This window comes from Oryx dammah, unplaced genomic scaffold (assembly GCF_014754425.2).
Source record: "Oryx dammah isolate SB20612 unplaced genomic scaffold, SCBI_Odam_1.1 HiC_scaffold_17, whole genome shotgun sequence".
NCBI classification, from domain to species: domain Eukaryota; kingdom Metazoa; phylum Chordata; class Mammalia; order Artiodactyla; family Bovidae; genus Oryx; species Oryx dammah.
In genome coordinates, this window is record NW_024070201.1 from 52,092,464 (window position 1) to 52,112,975 (window position 20,512).

General features: G+C 52.2%; 1 protein-coding gene across 7 annotated transcripts in view; it reads left to right on the plus strand.

Annotated features, from left to right (window-relative positions):
• Positions 1-20,512, plus strand: part of SLCO2B1 (solute carrier organic anion transporter family member 2B1) — a 48,860-nt gene that overhangs the window by 4,552 nt on the left and 23,796 nt on the right. For 2 of the 7 annotated variants that reach the window (XM_040258815.1, XM_040258817.1), the window contains 6 exons: positions 8,181-8,311; positions 9,351-9,488; positions 11,295-11,457; positions 14,891-15,124; positions 15,358-15,456; positions 17,968-18,158. In XM_040258815.1, coding sequence (XP_040114749.1) covers positions 8,181-8,311; positions 9,351-9,488; positions 11,295-11,457; positions 14,891-15,124; positions 15,358-15,456; positions 17,968-18,158 — 956 coding nt within the window. Of the gene's footprint in view, positions 1-3,164; positions 3,675-8,180; positions 8,312-9,350; positions 9,489-11,294; positions 11,458-14,890; positions 15,125-15,357; positions 15,457-17,967; positions 18,159-20,512 lie in introns of those variants that run through there. The other 5 variants (XM_040258816.1, XM_040258818.1, XM_040258819.1 and 2 more) reach the window with 4 other exon arrangements.

Below are 20,512 nucleotides of genomic sequence, written 5' to 3' on the forward strand. Positions count from 1 at the left end.
GAGGTAGGAAGGGCTGGAGGTGGGGTTGTCCGAGACGCTGGCCTCCTCCTATCCCAACACTTCCGGAGGGAGGTACCTGCCATCACTGTGACAGAGGCATTGCCCAGTGTCTGCTGCTGTGAATATTTGCCTCCCCAGGCTCAGGCTGTGGGTGTGTGAGTGCTGGAGGTTGGTAGGTTTTCCAGAAACATCCAGACTTCTTTGTGACACTGCTCTATCACCTTAACCTTGGCATCTGAACATGGTTCCAGGATGGGTTCCTCCTTTTGCTCTGTAGGGCATAAACGCGATGGATCTTCTCACTTTACAAGCCAAGTTTGCCCACGTGTGGCTTTTCTTTCCTTCTCTCCACACGTGCCTTCCAGACAGAGAGCCAGAGGACTGGCTTTGGCCCGTGTCCTCTCATGGGCTCTCCTGGAGCCCATGGCCCCCTAGGCCTCTTCCTCTGGGAGCTCCCCTACCAGCCCAGACTCACACATGGCTGAGCTCACCATTATGCTACAATCCCACCTTCCGTGGCAGTATTCCCAGACCAAAAGCTGTACCTCTCCCCACTCCCCACTCCCCTGCCCCCAGGGCTCCTCGTCTTCCTGCACTCCCCACCCACCTGCTTTTCCAGCAAATCCTGTCCATTCCACCTCCCAGCTGTGGTTCATCAGCTCATTACTCTGCATCCCTACAGCCCCTACCTGGCCCAGGCCCCACGACCATCTGCTCCACTTCTCCTTACTCCTGCCTTCTCCCTGGTCCCAGCCCACAGCCTGACCTCTCCACTCTCCCCCAGATGGCACAGAGGTCTTCATAGGAAACCAAATTAGACCTCATCCCTGAGCCCAGGATGAAGCCCAGCCCTCCAGCCTGGCATTCAAGGGCAGTCATAGCCTGGCCACTCCAGCCTCACCTCCCCACCTTGACCCCAGGGCTCCTGTCTTCCCAGACTATTTGTTTCCTGAGCAGTCTTTGCACTTTCACACTTTCGCCCCTTACTCTGACGTTTCTTCCCTGAGGAGGCCTTCCAGAACCTTCCAACGTAGGTTAGAGCCTCTTCACTGTGTTCCTAAAGTCTTGGGACTCCTCATGTCACATAGTGAGCACGTGCTGTGGTTCTGTGTTAGATGTTTGCCCTGTCACCACACACACACACACACACACAGACACACACACCCTCATAGCTCCCTGAGAGCAGGGACCTAGGTTGCTTGCTTCCAAAACCCCGGCCACCTGTCTTGTGGAGCTGTTAGCATGTGTGGAACCTTCATTCTTTCTCCTAGAAGCAGCAGAGACCAGCTGTGTCCCCCACCGTGGTGAGCCTGGGCAAGTCCTGGCCTTTTCTGGCCTTGTTGCCTCACCCTTCAAAGGGTTCACCCAGCCCTGGCTTCCTGTCCCACAGTACTCTGCAGTTCCCAGGGGTGCTGTGGGTCACAGACAGGGAAACCCATAGGCAAGTGTAAAGGGTCCTGGAGCAAGCCAGATGAGCTCAAAGAGGCTCTCACAGGACAAATTGCCACATGAAAGGCCAACATCTTAGACCAGCTGTTTCCATATGGGAAAGTAGGCCCAATGTGGCCAGATCTGCTAATCTTTCAAGAAAAAACAAAAAGTGGGAGTTTCGTGTGAAATTTCCTGACTTTTAAATGCTGGCAACTAGCTTAAAAACACTCAGTGAGCCAGCATTGTTGCATTGTTCAAGCCAAATGAAAATGGCTAGGAGTCAGATGCGGCTCCAGGCAGGACTGCCATCCGCTGCACAACTCCAGAGGGCACCCTTCACCTCATGGCGCACAGCTCACGCAGCTGCACAGAGGGCCTTTGTCCAGGGCCTCCGTGTTGTAACCATTGCCCTGTATTATCTCTCTGCCAGTTCCTCTGACGGCCCAGGCAAAGTGTGTGTGGTGGCAGGTTTCCGGGAGAGGCCTTCCCTTCTCTCTTTTTGGAATTTAAGATATTTATTTTCTTGGCTGTGCTGGATCTTAGTTGCGGCACATGGGAAATCTCTGATCTTCATTGTAGCGCGTGAGATCTTTAGTTGCCGCATACAAACCTTTAGCTGGAGGCCTGCAGGATTTAGCTTCCCTGAAGTCACGGAATGGAATGCAGCAGGTGATTATGGAGCACGGAGGGAAGACCAGGAGACAGTGGAGGGAGGCTTCCTGAGGGGTCTGTGTCTCTTCAGGGACCAGCGGGAGGTGAGAGAGTATTACCGAGGATGGGTGCCCCCCGGAGGACAGTAAGTTCTGAGGCCTGGTGACCAGGCCTAGAGATAGCTCCCAGGTGAGTTTGGGGCAAACGCGGACAAAACTGACACTGTGTGTCATCCTGGAGTTGACAAAGGATGCTACCTCTGGGACCCTCATACAGGCTTAAGAGGCAAGGCTCATTATTTCTATTTTGCAGAGGCTCAGAGAGCTGCTGGCCCAAGGCCACAGTGGGTCTGAGTGACCCTAGGTCATGGTCTCTCTGCTGAGGGACAGGCTGGAATATTCTGGAGAGAAAGTGCCCTTTTCTTGTCCTTCCTTAGTCCAAGCCCTCCTGCTCCATCCTCAGGATGTGAGAACCCTCCCAGGCTCTCTCGGCATTCCTCAGCTCGTCCCTCCTCAAAGTTCACATCTGGGCCTTTTTACAAGTTCCAGGCTCTCACCACACGCAGACCCCCTAGGCCAGGAGCCGTGTGCTTCTCACCACATTTCTCTGTCCAGCCTTGAACTGACCAATGAACTGACGAAGTGACTGATAAGCTAAAAAGTCAGCTGGTAGAACTGTCCCCATTGCAACTACCTTTGGCAATTCACTGGAGGGAAGCCAGGCCAGAATCAGACATGGCTACAAGGGGAGTATTTTTCATAGGTTCTAAGGCCATGATCAGTAGCCTCCATTTCATGGCTGCTATTAGGGGCCCAAGAGTCAAACAGGTCTGAGCTCCAGTCTAGGCTTTGCTGTTTACCGGCCCCAGGACCTGGACAGGCCCCCTCCCCTCTCTGTGCTTCGGTTTCCTCATTCATGGAGTCACAGCAGCTACCTCAATGGTTTGCTAGGCAGATGGGTGAGTGTGCCCAGCGCAGCACATAGGGTAGCCTCAAGGGGAGACAGTGAGCCTTTCCCATCAGCGGGTGGCGGTGAGCCAGAGAGCTGGGTCTCCAGCCCCTATCTCCGTGGCCCTTCCGGGTGGACGTTTCTCCTTGTTCCCAGGTTCTAGAGGCAGCAATGCTCTTGCTGTCCCAAAGCAATTATGGAGGCAGGCAGGGTGTTTGTACCTGACAGCGAAGAAAGCAATGCTCACTGAGCATCTATATGTGTTGTGTCCATGCTGGCTCTCCTACATTAGTGACACAACCTGTTGATAAGACAAAGTCTGCTTTTTACCAAGATAAGGGCCAACACACCTCTTGAAGTTTTGGCAGTGTCTCAGAATGGGGAGGAAAGATCAATAGCATTGAGCAAGAATCATGATACAACAGTCCAGGGTTTGTTGGCAGAAACATCAGAGTGAGGATTTCGCGGGTAGAGATTCAAAGAATCAGAGGTGCTGACAGTTTTTCTTGAACAGTTGCTCCGTCTTTCTGGAAGTTTCTGTAATGAAAAATCAAGCAATTTGCTGGGGCTGCTCAATCTAAGAAAAGTAAGAAGAAAATTGCTAATGAAGACAGTAGAGTAGCAAAGTCAAGTTAATGTCATTGGTAAGCTGTGGTTTGGGGCTTTTAGGGTCCTCGCTGAATGTGGAGGGAAGGTTCAGGTTCTCAGTGGGTGCTCTCGGCAGTGGGAAGTAGGGGTTGCCATCCCTGCGTTGAGGATGAGGATCCCAGCTGGAGGATTGAAACCTGTGCAACTGCCTGCATGGCTATGAGCGTGCACAGCGGGAAGGAACCTAGGTCCTCGGGTCTTGTGGTTGACTGGGGCTTGGATCGGAGGGAGAGAGATAATCTGGAGATGGATGATGGCACTGTGAGAGGAAGCAGTTCACGTGGAGGAGCCAGCTGTGTGTGGAAGGGTTCAGTTGGGCCTGGAGCCTCAGAGGTGCTTGAAGATTTCAGAAGAGGGGAAGATTGGCCCTCAGGGGGCCTATGGTGTGCCAGGTCTGAGCCAGCCTCCCGAGATGCCTTACCTCCCTGAGTAGAGGCTATATGCTTACTTTACAAAGGAGACAAGCTAATCAAGGGCACATCCATGCTCCACAGAGGACCAGTGGCTGGGCTGGGGTTCAGACCCAGGTCTGGGGACTTTGTAACCTTTGTGTACGTGCGTGCTAGGTCACTTCATTCGAGTCCAGCGCTTTGTGACCCCCATGGACTGTAGCCCATCAGGTTCCTCTGTCCATGGGGTTCTCCAGGCAAGAATACTGGAGGGTGGATTGCCATGCCCTTCTCCAGGGTATCTTCCCAACCTGGGGATTGAACAGGCATCTCTTACATCTCCTGCACTGGCAGGCGGGTTCTTTACCACTAGCACCACTTGGGAAGCCCCTTGAAACATATACTCAGTCCCATATCTGCCTGAGATTTGCTGTTTATAGCTGGGAGGTGGCTGGAGGAGGCAGATCCTTGAGTCTTTAAGGAAAACAGAACAGGCAGAGAAAAATGGCCCTTCCTGTCAGGCTGCTCTCTGAATCTCAGCCCTCATCTCCCAGACTCAAATTCCTGGCCCTGGAGGGGGTTTGGCCGTGGCCGGTACACTCTGCCTCATAGACATCTGGAGCGTCTGAACTGAAGGTCTCTGGTTGACAGAATTTCAGGGCAACTGAAACTGCCCTGAATTTCTGAGGGCAATTTCTGAGTCAATTTCTGAATTGACTGACTTTCTGAGCAATTGCAGAACAGTAGGTTCTGCAATTGTAAGTTCTGTTCAAGAACTGACAAACTTGAACAGACGAGTCTCCTAAAGGACAGTGGACTGGTAGCCCAGTGACTCACCAGCTGACAGACATGAGTGTGCCCGTGCGCATGGCCATCCATGTGACCCACCGACAGGCACGCAGACCCCTTGCCTGCCAGCTCTGGGGCTGTAGGAGCTAGGCCTTGGAAGCACCTGGCCTACCTGGGGCCCCCAAACCTGGCTGCCCAACTGGGAGAGGAAGGGGCTGTCATTTTCTCCTGGGGCCTGGCTCCCTGCCTCTCCCCTCATTCCTACAGGGCCCCCGGGCCCAGCTCAGGGGCACTCCCTCAGCTGCCCTCTCTCCTGCAGAGCTGGCCCTTGAAAAAGCCTTCACAGGATGGTAAGGACCTCCGAGTCAGCAGGTGAGGTGGACCTACAGCCCTGGACTCAGGACTTTCCTTCCAGGGGAAGCTCTACCTCTTCTCGGGGCGTCGGACTCTCTGCTGCCAGCCCCTCTATAGAGGACTCCAGCCCACAGGAAGGGCTCAAAGGGGACTGACAACCAGTCTGACCAGCCCTATTTAGTGACCATCGACACACTGACTGGAAGCTGCTTTCAGAACCCAGTGGAACGGGGCCAGGGCTTCCCCTTCTCCCCCCAGGGGCTCATACGATACACTGAGTCACAGGAGGGTGGAAAGTTCTGATCTGCTCCACTGACCTTCAGTTCCCTCTCTCACCCATGCCCTGGGCTTCTCTCAGAGCTGGGGATCAACATTACTGACTTCTGCCCTCCCAACCTCAGCTCCCACTCCATCATCTGGTTGACCTGCCCCTTGGAAGGCAGGCACTGCTGCCTTTCATGTGGCCTGGCTAGGACTGGCTGGGCCAAGACAGAGAAGAATGTTGTGCTTCTACCCCTCATTAAATCTGTGCAAGTAGTGCAGAGCAGCATGAAGTTAACACCTGAGCTTGAGTTCCTGCACTAGTGTGAGCTAGCAGAGCTAGTTACTTGTGAACCTCGGTGTCCCCATCAGAAGCACAAAGCTCATGACTGCACGAAGGCATGGAGCTGTGGAGAGGCTTCTCAAGCACTTACCGTTTGGCCAAAAAGTTCGGTCGGATCTGGTCACGACGGGGTGGACCCGAACCAACTTTTTGGCCAAAGTACAGATTGTGCACGCAAGCCTTTACATACATGGAAAGCATGTAGCACAGAACTTATGTTATTATGGGTGAGTGGGCTCTGCTTGTGAGAGGAGCTGGAGTTCGGAAATTGTCCTGTCAATCTCCTCTGGTTGAGTTTGCTGGGAACCCCCTCACTTTCTCTTCTTCAGAGTGATGTCCACGGAGCATTACCTCCACTTCCCCCGCCTAGGCCAGTCCCTCATCTCCCTGTCAGGTGTCGCTTTTACTTCAGTATCTCCTCGTTTCCTCTGCGTGTTCGTACCCATTAAAGGGACTCCTCCCCAGCCACACATGCTTCCATTTCCTCAGCCAAATTACTCAAGCTATTTGAATAGATACTTTTCCAAAGAAATGGCCAATAAGCAATGAAAAGATGCTCAACAGCATTAGTCGTTAGGGCAATGCAAATCAAAACCACATGAGATATCATTTCACACCCATGAGAATGGTTGTAATCAAAGAGACAGACAATAAATATTAGTGAAAATGTGGAGAAATTGGAACCGTGACCCACTGCTAGCAAGAATGGGTGTTAGATGGTGTTAGAAAACAGTTTGACAGTTCCTCCAGAAGTGAGACAGAGTTACCCTATGGATCAGGAATTCAACTCCTGGCTGTATACTCAAGAGAACTGAGCATGTGTATCTCCCTGAAAGTCGGTATATGAATGTTCACCGGACCTGAAACAACCCAAATGTCCATCAGCAGATAAATGGATAAACTAAATGGAATTGTATGTATTTGTGTATATACGCATACATTGGAGTATTATTTCAGTCATTAAAAGGAATGGAGCACAGATACAAGCTACAACATGGACAAGCCTTGAAATATTAGGCTAAGTAAAAGAAGCCAATATCACATGTATGATTTCCTTTATGTGAACGCATTTAAAATATCCACAATAAGCAAACTCAGAGAGCCAGAAAATAGATCATTCGTTGCCAGGAGCTGGAGGGATAGAGGAATGGGGAATGATTGCTCATGGATATGGGATTTCTTACTGGGGTGGTGAAAGTATTCTGGAATTAGAGAGTGGTGATACTATATTACTAATTAGGTAGTATGTAACTAATTAGATAGTCGCGACTTTTTGAATATACTAAAACCATTGAATTATATACTCTGAAAGGATAGATTGTATGGTATATGAATTATATCTCAATTTTTAAAGATTCCTTAGGCTCCCAGGTACCTTGTGTGAGGAGCAGAAAACCCTCGCTGGTGGCGGCTGCAGGCTTCCTTATCCCTCTGGCTGAGTTGGTCTTCTAGGTCCAGAGATGTCGTAAGAGAGCCCACACCCCTTCCCTCGGTCAGGAGTGTCCTCAGGGCAGCTTTCGGGCTCCATAAGGAGCTTGTTGAATGAGGGGAAGTTCCTGCCAGGTTGAGAGACATTTGAGACAATGGAGAGGCTTCCGCAGGAAGCAGGGCCCCAGGAGGGGAGGAAAGTCCTAGAAGCCTGGGCTGCCTGAGGTTTTCCTCTAAATGGAGAGGTGGAATCTCCCAAGGCTGGGCTTCCAGGCTCCTCACTGAGATTAAACCTCAGGAAACCCTGACAGATGCCTCTGAAAGGGCTTCAGTGAGTGGGAGACTGACAAGGTTACCATGGTTGCCGTGGGCCATGAGATCATGATTTGGGCATTAGACTGGTGAGTTCTGCGATTATATGCTGTGTAGTGCCCTGTGGAAGTATTGCTATCTATTCCAAACTACCCCTAGGAAAAACCTTTATGCCCTGACTTTGGACCAAGCCTTGACCATGCACGGGGCCCTAGACCTCTGATCTTAGACTAAGCCAGACAAACCCTGACCCAGAGTTAGCCTCCAGGAACACTGGACGTCTCACAGATACAGGCCCCAGTAGGGTAGGGCTATGCATTTCTACACTAGCACCACAGCTCAAAGGATGTGTGGCGGCATCTGCAGCTTCTCACTGGAAGGAAGCTTTATGCTAGGAATGGAATGAAGAGGTGGATAGGTGGTCTCAGTGGGATCTGGCCAGCTTAGGCACATGGAGCACACACATACCCTCTGAGGAAGGGCTCCTTTGGCTCCTGAGATGCAGGAAAGCTGTCAGTGCTTTGACTCAGATTCTCACCAACCCAAGAAACCCCTCAGGTTGCCTGGTCAGTGTCATTCTCTGAGATTCCATTTCCGCTCTCACTCCCTGGCTTTCTGTCCCACAGGGCCGATGGGTGAGGAGCTCCAGGTGCCAGACAAGGATGCCAAGGCCATGATGGGCACAGAAGACACACCTGGAGGCAAAGCCAGCCCAAATCCTCAAAATTTGCAGCCAAGTGTGTTCCACAGCATCAAGGTACCTCTCGGGACCTGGCAGGAGAAGGGACATCTGAGCCTGACAGAGCAGGCTATGCCACTTACAGGCTGTTAAATGCCAAGCAAGGTGCTGCCTTTCCCTGAGCCTCAGTTTCCTCATCTGTAGGATGGGTGATTGTGATCTCTAGAAGCACTTAGCTTGATTTCAGGCCCACGTTCTCTCCTTCCAGAGAGGCTCTTCTGTGGGCACTGGGGGACCAGTCTTCTTGGCGCCAGTTTTTCTAGGGGGAAAGAGAAAGATCCTGAACCTGTGTGAATCCTGGGAGCACTGGCTCAACCAAGGGCAGCCCTAAACAACCAAATCTGTACCAGCACCTGCACGGTGCCAGGCCCTGTGCCAGGGGCCACTCCACACAGTCTTATTTAGCTCTCACAGTAACCTGGCGAAGCAGGGGTGTCATCCTTGTTACACAGATGAGGAAACCAAAACTCAGAACAAACATTCTATTTTTTAAGCTCCAGCATAAACACCCTATTTTTAATTCTGTGAGACACGTTTTTCTCTTAGGAATTTGACCAGGTTTTCAGGAGGGCTGCAGGCAGGCAGGGTGTTTGCATGGGGCTGAGTGAAGTGAGAGTGTAGCTGGGGGGTTCGCTGTGTGCAGGTGGTCGCCCAGGGAAGTTCAGGCAAGCACTGGGTGGGGTGGGGTGAGGTGAGATCTGGGGAGCTTCCTGGGGACAGGAGGGGGTTCTAGTCCAGCCTGGGAGACCTCTGAGGACAGAGGGGCTCCCACCATCCTTGGCCCCATGAAGACCCTACTCTCAGTCCTGTGGATTTCAAGTCTCCCCCAGACCCCCAGGGTACCCAGGACAGCTTTCCTATTTTTCAGGCCTGTGAGAATCCATGCACTACCCCAATAACACTTTCTCTCCTCTTTCCCTGGACTCTCCCTCTCTTCGTCTCCCTCCTCCTGCTCCTCCTGTATGTCTGTCCCCTCTGACTCTCTTCCTCCCTTTCTCTGTCTCTGTCTCTCTGCATCCTCCCCCACGACTGTCTCCACCTGCGGCCCCTCCACCAGTTCTTCGTCCTGTGCCACAGCCTGCTGCAGCTGGCACAGCTCATGAGCTCCGGCTACCTCAAGAGCTCCATCTCCACGGTGGAGAAGCGCTTCGGCCTCTCCAGTCAGACCTCGGGGCTGCTGGCCGCCTTCAATGAGGTACTGGCCCCGGCAGCACAGCCATGGGCCGGGGGAGGTGGTGGGGGATTGAGGGAGATTCTCGCCTCCACTGCCCCTCCCTCACGGCTCTAATGTAAGCCCTTCCTCCAGTGCCACGAGCAACCCCATCACAGCTCTTTCCGATTGCACCCTAGGGGAGGGCCTTCTGCTGGGGTTCACAGAGGATTTTAGAGCTAGGCAGGGTCCCCATTACCCGCACCTCCCCACCATTCTCCTTTTGGTTCCTTCACCTTTTCAGGCACCCGACAATTGTCTGGCCCAGGAAGGAATCAGAGGAAGCCAACTTAACAGTAGGGAGAGAGGTTTAAATGAGATCAAAGGCAAAACTTTGGGACCTTAGGGCAGAGAAGGGAGCGGATGATACTAGGGCGTGGAGTTGCCGCAGGATCCACAGGCCTCTGCCTCTGGGCTGACAGCCCAGCCACGAGGCCTAGACAAGCTCCTCTGGGTGGATCTGGAGATCAGAGGCCAGCTGTGCCCAGCCCCTCCCCCACCAGATGTTTTCCGCCTCGGAGAAGGCTGTTGTCCAGAGAACACTCTCTCCCCAGCCCTCAAGATTTCTGTGAAATTGTCTGTCCCTTGGGTGACATGTCACATTCCTCCCAACCCAAGGCCCACGGTCTCCACTCAGTCCCCAGACTCTCCTTATCACCCCACTCCCAGATGTCAGAGATGGGGAAAGAATGTCATTACTGTCATTACACAGTTGTGGGACCTCGGACAAGTCACTCCCTGACTCTAGGTCTCAGTGTCCCAACTAAAAAACGGAGAGTGGCTGTCCCTCCCAGGATCAGTCCTCCCAAGGCCCCTCTGCTGATACTGCCCCACTCCATCAGCAAAGAACTGGGGTTCACAGGTGAGTACCCCACCCACAGTCACAACCAAGAAACAGTGGAGTGCAGCACACACACCCCAGCTTCTGACAGCAGAGCCCGCCCTGCCCTGACAGCTCTCCAGGCCCCTCCAGCACCCACATCCAAGGCTTTTAATTCTAAGGCTTGAAATACCAGCCTTAGTCCTGTGGCTTTAGACTTTTTTTGTGCTTAGCTGCTCAGTCGTGTCTGACTCTTTGTGACCACGTGGACTATAGCCTGCCAGGCTCCTCTATCCATGGGGATTCTCTGGGCAAGAATACTGGAGTGGGTTGCCATGCCCACCTCCAGGGGATCTTCCCAACCCAGGGATCGAACCCAGGTCTCCGCACTGCAGGCAGATTCTTTACCGTCTGAGCCACCAGGGAAGCACTAAACAGGACAGAAGTTCTGATTCTGGGTGTAGACACACGGGCAGATTACTCTGTGCTGTGCTCAGTCGTGTCCAGCTCTTTGGACTGTAGCCCGCCGGGCAACTCTGTCCGTGGAACTTTCCAGGCAAGAATACTGGAGTGGGTTGCCATTTGCTACTTTAAGGGATCTTCTTGACCTAGGGAATCGAACCAAGGTCTCCCACGTCTCCTGCATTGATAGGCAGATTCTCTTCCACAGCGCCACCTGGGAGACCCAGACTTCGTTTATTTCCCATTCATGACATCCCAGAAGCTCAGATCCCTGTCCTTGACTGTCCTACTACCCGTGTTTTAACATGGGACCCAACCCACATTCTAGAATGAAACTGAACTTCTGGCCCTGTCCATGCTGCTCTTATTTCTCTCCTCTATTGGAGCAGTAAATAGAACACATCCTAGGAGGACCCAGAACCTGTGTCTTTAACAGGGACCTGAATGATTCTAATTCAACCATTCTGCAGAAGGGCTCTACTTTCATGGGTCCTCTCATCCCTTTGCAGGTGGGGAACACAGCCCTGATCGTGTTTGTGAGCTATTTCGGCAGCCGGGTACATCGGCCCCGCCTGATCGGGTATGGAGCCATCCTTGTGACCCTGGCGGGCATACTCATGACTGTCCCGCACTTCATCTCAGAGCCGTACCGTTACGACCACACGAGCCCCGGTAAGAACAGGAGGAGCTGGGCTGAGGGTGGATATGAGTTGCCACACTACTGTACACAGGGTCCACACCCAGGCTTCCAGCGGTCAGGATGGGCCCAGCTTCCCAGAACACTTACTAGTCCCCCACACCCCACCCCACTGCCTCCTTCAGCTTCAGCCCAGATGAGTCCTTCTGGCAGCCCTGAGCAGTGGTGATGGGGGGGTAGTCCTGGGGCAGAAAGCTGAGGCCCTCTGGGTTTCTCTTGGTGAGGGCCTGCTTGTATGGTGCTTTTTTTTTTTTTTTTTTTTTTGAGGTCGAGGTGGATTTAGGCCCTGGTCTGTGTGGGTCCTCAAGAAATATCTGAGGAATAATAATAACAGAATCACACACCACCTACTAGGTACCACTGTTCTAAGCACTTAATGTGTACTGATGCATTTAATTTACACAAGAAGTCAAAGCATTGTTGAAAGAATGGATGAATGAAAGAACAAACAAAAACATGAAAGAATTTTAGACAGGAATAGTGAAGCCCCTGTTTAGCCCAGTGGGATTTTGTTGAGAGCCAACTTGACACATGGATGGCTGTCCCTTGGAGAAGGACCAAAGCAGCCCTCCCTGTCCCATCCATCTCTCCACCCATTCACTCATCTACCCATCCATCCACCTACCCATCCTATCCACCTACCCATCCACGTACATACCCATCCACTCATCTATTCATCCACCTACCTACCCACCTACCCATCCATCCGCCTGCCCATCCACCCATCCACCTACATATCTACCCATCTATTCATCCACCCATCCACCTATCCATCCACCTACTTATCCTCCCCTCTGTTACTGTTCCTACCCTCTCCACCCATCTGTCCATCTGGTGGTCCACCCCAGAAAACATTAGTGCTTCCTCCTTTGTGCTGGACACTCTTGAGGGACTCAGTCCTTGCCCTCTGGGAGCTCCCAGTCTGGGAGAGAAAACAGAAACAAACAATACCTCCCCTGCCCCCACCCAGTGTATCAACTGTGTGAGGAAGAGCTGGGCAGAAGGAGCCCAGGGAAGGAGCCCACAGCCCAGCAGGGCATCATGGAAGGCTTCCCAGGGGAGGAGAGCTGTCAGAAAGCATCCTTTCTCCCTTGTCCTCCCATCAGCTCGGACCCCAGAGCTCCTACTCTGTGCCAGGCCGAGCGATGGAAAGATGGAGCAGATACAGCCAGCCCTAAGAATCTCTGAGGGAGCGTGGGTTGGTGTGAGCATGGGCAGCTCTGCTGCAGACCAGAGAGTCCAGCACCAGACAGCCAGGGGGAGCAGGTAGAGACCCGAGTAGAGGATGGACCCTGGAGGCTGGAGTGAGCTGGAGGAGGCAGCGTCTGACTGTGATGTAGAAAGAAGGTAGAGGAAGCTGCTCAGGCAATGGCTGGAAAGGGGGGAAGTCCCAGAAGACAGCAGAGTGGTTCTCTAGGCCAGAGTGGAGAACTGTCAAGAGGTCTGACTCAGATGCCAAAAAATTATACTTACTCATATTTCCCCATCCAGAATGTTCACTTTAACAGAGCTTTTCCTGTGCAGGGTCACACACATTCTCCATCCTCACCACCATACAACACCCTTCTGCTCCTTACGGAACCCCAGGCAAACTTCTTCTCCTGTCTGAGCCTCAGTCCCACATCTGTCCAATGGGTGAACTGGACTTGGTGACCTCTAAGTACCCACCCTGAACTGACATACAAGGCTATTTCATTCACTCATTCCTTATCATTAATTAATTAATTATCATTAAGGTGGCTCAGATGGTAAAGAAACTGCCTGCAATGCAGGAGACCCAGGTTCGATTCCTGGGTTGGGAAGATCCTCTGGAGAAGGAAATGGCAACCCACTCCAGTATTCTTGCCTGGAGAATTCCATGGACAGAGGAGCCTGGCAGCCAACAGTCCATGGGGTCACAAAGAGTCGGACACGACTAAGGGACTAACACACACACACTCACAACCTTCAAAAGATATCCTTGGGCTTCCCAGGTGGCGCTAGTTGGTAAGAATCCACCTGCCAATACAAGAGACTGAAGAAACTCGGGTACGATCCCTGGGTCGGGAAGATCCCCAGGAGGAGGAAATGGCAACCCACTCCAATATTCTTGCCTGGAGAAAACCCATGGACAGAGGAGCCTGGTGGGCTATAGTCCATGGGGTTGCAAAGAGTCAGACACGACTGAAGCAACTTAGCATCCAGCACATTAATGTTTATGTGCCAGGCCCTCTGCTGGGGACTCAAGGGTGGAAAAAAAGACAGATCCCTATAATCACTTTCACATCTAGTAAGCACTGTCACAGGCATCACTCACCACTCCTAACGCTTACAACCCTTAGGGCAGGTGTTATCATTATCCTATTTTATGAATGAGGAAACTGACTCTCAGAGAGGGAGGTACTTCCTCAAGGCCCACAACTAGTAGACATCCCCTGCTAGCCTGGCCCTAGAGCCTCTGCTCTGACCACTGATTCTGCTTGTAAGTTCCATATTTCTGTAGAACTTTCATTCTACACGGCTTGTTCAACAGATGAGGAAACCGAGGCCAGAGGGGCTGAGGTCCTCTGCCAAAGTCTCACCATCTTCAACCCAGGCAATCTGGTTGAGGGTCCAAGTCCTTGAACTTGGTTTACATGGCTTTTTCCAGCCCTAGAGAGTGTCTCACCGGGCTGGGTGGACATGGCTCAGAGACCCAGCTCCCAGAAAGGGCTTGGCCAGCCGCAGAGAGGAGGCCACTTCTCTACCCACATTTGGGGTAATAATAGTATGAGGGTCTTCTTAAGTTTGCTCACCAAATACTGGTGAGCTACAGGAAACAAATGTCTGGCCCTAAATTAAGAAATTTCCCTTTATTGCACTCTACCTCTGTGTCCCGAGCTGACAGGAGCCCTTCCCAGAATGAAGGCCTAAGGGAACCATTGCTTCCACAGCCCAGACGCAGCACCCCTCCCTTGTTGGGCCCTGCCTTCAGCCCTGGCCTTGACCCTTAACACTCTGTGAGCCAGCCATGCTGAACTTCTCAAGACCTTGGTTTTACATGTGCTGTGGCCTCTTTCTGGACCCCACCCCTGACCACCACCTTCCCGTTCTGGAAAATCCTGTTCGTTCTTTTCCGCCCAGTTCAAACCACCTCTTTCAGCTGTCCTACCCCACCCTCACTCAAGATCCACCGTTGCCATGGCACTTCCACATACCTCTGCTCAGAGATTTGGCATAGGGCGGGTTAACTGCCTGGGTTCCAATCCTGGCTCCACCCCTTGTTAGTTGCTGCCTTAGCATCAGTTTTCTCATCTGCAAAATGGGAGTAATGAGAGTACCCATCCCCTGGGTTTGTTGTGGGCGTCAGAGGGATTCAGAAGAGTACCTCCCATCAGTAAGTGCTATAGGAGTCTTAGCTATTGTCCTAATACTTTTATCATCTCTCAGCAGACATGTCACAAGACTTTGAGGCTTCCCTGTGCCTGCCCAGCAACAAGGCCCTAGCTTCAGCCTCATCCAACAGCAGCTGCTCCAGCTACACGGAGGCTCGGCACCTGGCTGTGGTGGGGATCATGTTCACAGCCCAGACCCTGCTCGGCGTGGGTGGGGTGCCCATTCAGCCCTTTGGCATCTCCTACATCGATGACTTTTCCCACAACAGCAACTCGCCCCTCTACCTCGGTGAGGATCTGTCCCACACTTCAGGCTCTGAGGGAGGGCCAGGCTCAGGTCGGGCTAAGTACGAATCCCTGACCTCTGCCTTCTGTGGCCACTAGAGGCCCAGAGGAGCCCTGGAGAGCTTCCCAGGCCTGAGTGGGGGAGATGGGCTGCTCCTGCCCAGTGGAGGCTGAGCAGGCCCTGACCTGTGAAGGGAAGCTGGGCCAGAGGGCACTAACCCAGGCTTCCTATCGCAGGTATCCTGTTTGCAGTGACCATGATGGGGCCAGGCATGGCCTATGGGCTGGGCAGCCTCATGTTGCGCCTTTACGTGGACATTGATCGAATGCCAGAAGGTGAGCTTCAGAGCACACAGTTGTCCCCAGGGGCACACAGACACAGTTGATCAACTGCTGGTCTCATAGAAGACGCTGAACCAGAGGACCCAGCAACCCCACTGACCTGGGACATGCCTCTTAACCTCTCTGAGCCTCAGCTTCCTCATCTTTGAGATACTCTCTGCCCTGTCCACCTCCCAAAGCTGCAATCAGAATGCAGTGAGAATGTGGAGATAAGCCAGAAGTTGCCATCAGATGGAGAGTTGTAATTGTTGCCACTGTTGTTATGAGTCTTCACCTAGTTCCACCCTGACTTCCCCCGACCCTAGGCCCCCAGCTTTCTGCTCAGATACACTACAGGACCACAGACAGGGCCATGTATTCTTTTGGTCTCTGGGGTGCTCCCACCTTTATGGGGGACAGTCTTCAGGATCCAGAGAAGACACTGGGATGATGGAGAGAATTTTGGAGCAGGACTCAGTAACTTGGGCCATTTCAGAGGGGAAATTCAGGGTGACCTCTAAGGACCCTTCAAGTTCTGACCACCTCAAAGCTTCGCCATCTATGCTGAGGGCACCATTTGGGGAAAAGGGGTCTCTGATCCAGGTGGTGGTCAGGGTGGGCCAAGGTGTGGAACTGAAGTTTGTTCAAAGACAGTCAGGAGGGGGGAGTGTTGGGGGTCTCAGAGCTCTGGCATTCTGTGGGGAGTGGGAGGGGATTGTTTCTAGAACAGGTCACTGTGGTGTCTCAGCTGCCTGCTGGTCACACCAAGCAGCTCCAAGCCTCCAGCTCTGCCTGCCGCATCCTGCTGCTCAGATGTCCCATCCCTCACTTGGAGATTTTCCAGCAACCCTGGAAGCCTCAGGGGGCACATCCACAAGAATATGGACAGGCAGATTCTGCTTCTCGTTATCCAGCTTTTGCCCAAGAGTGCCTCTAGCCAGGATAGGTCTGGGTGGCTCTGAACAGGAGTCACTAGGGGTGGCCCTGCCCCAACCCCCTTCCTTCTAGAAATCTGGGCCCAGGAGCCCAGCATGGTCTCTGGTTGCAATTCCATTCTCCCTTGATGAAACAGTCCTAAAAGTCAGGGCTCAGTTTCCCAGACACACCCCAATTCAGGAGAAGGGAGTATGTTTCCGGCTCTCTTGACATCATCCTGGTGGTGCTGACACCTTCACAGGCAGACATGGCATTCCTGTGGACTGCAAACCAAGGTGCTGTCTCTCTATTCCTTCTTTCTCTCTGGGGGATTTCACTGGTTGGGTGGGTCACATCCACTGCAAGCCCAGACCAGCATGTAAGAAGCGGAAGATCTGAGATGGATGTGCGTGAATTCCCACCAGCCTGGAACAGAAGATGGGGGAATAATAAGTGGAGGAGGAAATTGCACAAAAGCCAACCCCACCCCCACTTTTACAGATGCTTTTGCTGAGTGCTGACTGTGTCCTCTGGGCCCGGTTCCAGAAGCGCTCAGGACAAAGCATCTGGGAGCCAGCCCCACTCATGGGGTTGATATTGTCATGCATCCGTACTGTTAGAAAGTGTTTGCAGGTGCTGTGGCAGTTGAAGAAGGAGGTACCTAACTCAGCCTTGGGGTCAAGAGGTCTGATGGCAGAGATGGGCACTCCAGTAGGGAGGCACATCTGGGACTGTTGTTGTTGTTTACTCGTTAGGTTGTGCCCAATTCTTTTTCAATCCCTTGGATTGTTGCCCGACAGGTTTGCCTGTCCATGGGATTTCCCAGGCAAGAATACTGGAGTTGGTTGCCATTTCCTTCTCCAAGGGGATCTTCCTGACCCAGGGATCGAGCCTGCATCTCCTGTGCCTCCTGCATCAGCAGGCAGATTCTTCACCCCTGAGCCACCAGGGAAGCCCATATCTGAGTTAATCTTGTCCTGATTATACCTAGATGGGGCTCAAAATCACCTAGGGAACTTGTTAAAGGTACAGATTCCTTGGCTACCTTTCCACCCCATCCGATGACAGTTCTAAGTTGATCTTGGAAAAGGCTGAGTAGTTTTGATACGCACCCCTTGTGATTTTAACCATCAGGCAGGTCTGAGAACCCCAAGAATCATTCTAGCCATCAGTTTAATAACAATCACAAAAGTAACAGTAAACAAAGAGCGAACGCTGTCGACATTCTATGTGCCAACACTATTCTAAGTGGTCTACACATATTAGTTTCTATGATCCTCACATCAGCCTTATGATGTAGGTACTACTAGCATCTATGCTTTACAGGGGAAGAAACCAAGGCACAAAGAGGTTAAGTCACTTGCCCAAGGTCACGCCATTTCCAAAGTCCATGACCTTAACCATGACACACACTGCCGTAAAGCTGAGAAAATCAAGGCCCAGGAAGGATCAGGGACGTGCCCAAGGTCACAGAAGACACACCTGGCAGAGCCACAGCGGATACCCAGACCTCCTGACCCCGGCCCAGGTCACGTCCTACCTCAGAGGCTGGTCCGAGAGTGGTGGCCGCGAAGCTACAGCCCATCCCGACCCTAACACCCTCTCTTCCAGGTGGCATCAACCTGACCTCAAAGGACCCCCGATGGGTGGGTGCCTGGTGGCTGGGCTTCCTCATCTCGTCTGGTGCAATGGCCCTGGCCGCCATCCCCTACTTCTTCTTCCCCAAGGAGATGCCCAAGGAGAAGCAAGAGCTTCGCTTCCGGCGAAAGGGCTTGGAAGTTTCAGACCTACCTGTCAGCAAGGTAAGCCCCCTCCCTGCCCCACCCTAACCCAAGCTTCAGCCCCCACACGCTTGTCCTCTGGTATAACCTTCAACTCCATTCTCCTGGGCACAGCACGTCACAGCTTCCAAAGCCATCTCCATAGAGCTCGGTTGCATTCCCCAGCATTCCTGCTTGGTGCGTCTCCCCAGCCCCTTCCGCAGCTGAGGGGGTCGAGGGCCAGAGCCGGAAGTGACCCCCCCAAGGAGATCTGGGTATCAGCTGTGGCTCTGCCACTTGTGTCTTGTGTGACCTTGGGCACATCCCTGACCTTTTCTGGGCCTTGACTTTCTCAGCTTTATGGCAGTGTGTGTCATGGTTAAGTACTGCTGGGACCAGAACCCAAAGCCTATCTGAGCCCATGCCCCTTGCTCTAACCACTACCCTACTGCCTCTGCTTGTCACTGAACGTGCTTAGTAGATTGTGAAATGCTACAGCAGTGCTGAGAACTGGAAGGAGGTGGAGAGCTTACAGGAGGGTCTAGGCAGACTTCTCTGAGGAGAGGGGTATTCTACTGGACTTTGAAGCCTGTGTAGAAGCATGGCAAGGACGGGGAGGGCCATTCTAGGTGGGAAACAGCCTGGACAAAGGACTTGACTGTAGAAATGACCAGGGCCTTTTCAGGGACAGTGAGGGGACAAACAGGTATTGAGTGCCTCGCTGGGGACCAGGCATCAGGCTGGACCCCGGGGCTCAGCATGTGAGCCCCACCCTTAAAACAGGCATAGCCTAGTGAGGACAGAGGCTCTTTGATAAGTAACAACTGGCCGGGTGCTTCAAGGGGATTCGCTGAACCATTCTGCTCAGCTCCTGGGGCAGGTCGTCTCTCCTCAGAGGACTGTCCTGAGGCCCAGAAGGTGCAGGGATGTGCTCAAGGTCACATGTGACAGGAGAAGGCAGGACTATGTGAGGCCACTGGACAGGAGAGAGGATTCTGGGCTAGGGTTCTCTACGTTTTCCAGGGACCCACAAAAACACGAGGCCCGAAATAATACGTTGGCTCTAAAATACAAAAGAAAAATGACAAAATGGAAATGTTCTATAAAAGCTCAATTATATGTCATTAGAGTCAGCTTCATTCATTTTTCTTTAATACTCATACACGTTTCATTATATTCACCACTCATTATATTCTGAAAATTTGTGCATTAGATTTTCTATTTTCCCAAGTCTGGGTGTATAAAGACAAATACTCATATTTCACCTTTACACCTCACCTCCCATGCCCCCCACACAAACACATAAACAATACTTCAGTGACCAGATGTATGGGGCTGTTCCCACACTGATCAATTCTCTGCAACATCCACTGGGTGTCCTACAACCTAACTCCATCCTGCCTCTGTCTACCTGGAGACAGTATCCGATGCCACAGGGTAAGGCTCACTTCCACAAGACTGCCCCTGCTGCCGATGCTGATCACAAGTAGGAGGCCCCCAAGTTACCTTCAACTTCTGTCTGACTTGGCTACAAGTCAGAGTTTCCCACAATGCCCTCCTTGGATTTGGTTATTTGCTGGAATGGCTAACAGAGCTCAGAGAAACACTTGTTCACCAGTTTATTACATAATAAAGTGAAAAAGTGAAGTCCTTCAGTTGTGTCCAACCCTTTGCGACCCCATGGACTGTAGCCTACCAGGCTCCTCCATCCATGGGATTTTCCAGGCAAGAGTACTGGAGTAGGTTGCCATTTCCTTCTCCAGGGGATATTCCTGACCCAGGGATTGGACCCAGGGATTGAACCCAGGTCTCCCGCATTGCAGGCAGACACTTTACCCTCTGAGCCACCAGGGAAGGTCTCCATTACATGATAAAGGATATGATAAATGATACAGATAAACAGCCAGATAAAGAGATGCCTAGGGCGAGGTCTAGGAGGATGCTGAGCCCAGGAGCTCTGTCCCTGTAGAGTTTGGGTGCATTGCCTACCCGGCACGTGGCTGTGTTCACCAAACCTGGAAACTCCCTGAATCCTATACTATTGGGATTTTTATAGAGGCTTCATCATGTCGGTGTGATTGATTATTAAGTCTATTTTTAGCTTCTCTCCCTTCTCTGCAGAATTAGGTTGCAGTGGTGGGCTGAAAGTTCTAAGCTTCCAATCATGGCTTGGTCTTTCTGGTGACCAGCCCTAACCTGGAGCCCAGTGGAGTCACCTCATTAAAACAAATGATGTTCTTATCACCAGGAAATGCCAAGGGACTTAGGAGCTCGGTGTCAGATGCTCTTACCACTCAGGAAATTACAAAGCTCTTAGGAGCTCTGGGTCAGGAACCAGGATCAAAGGCTAAATATCAGAACAAAAGATTTTCTTAGCACCCTTGTTTACAGGAGTT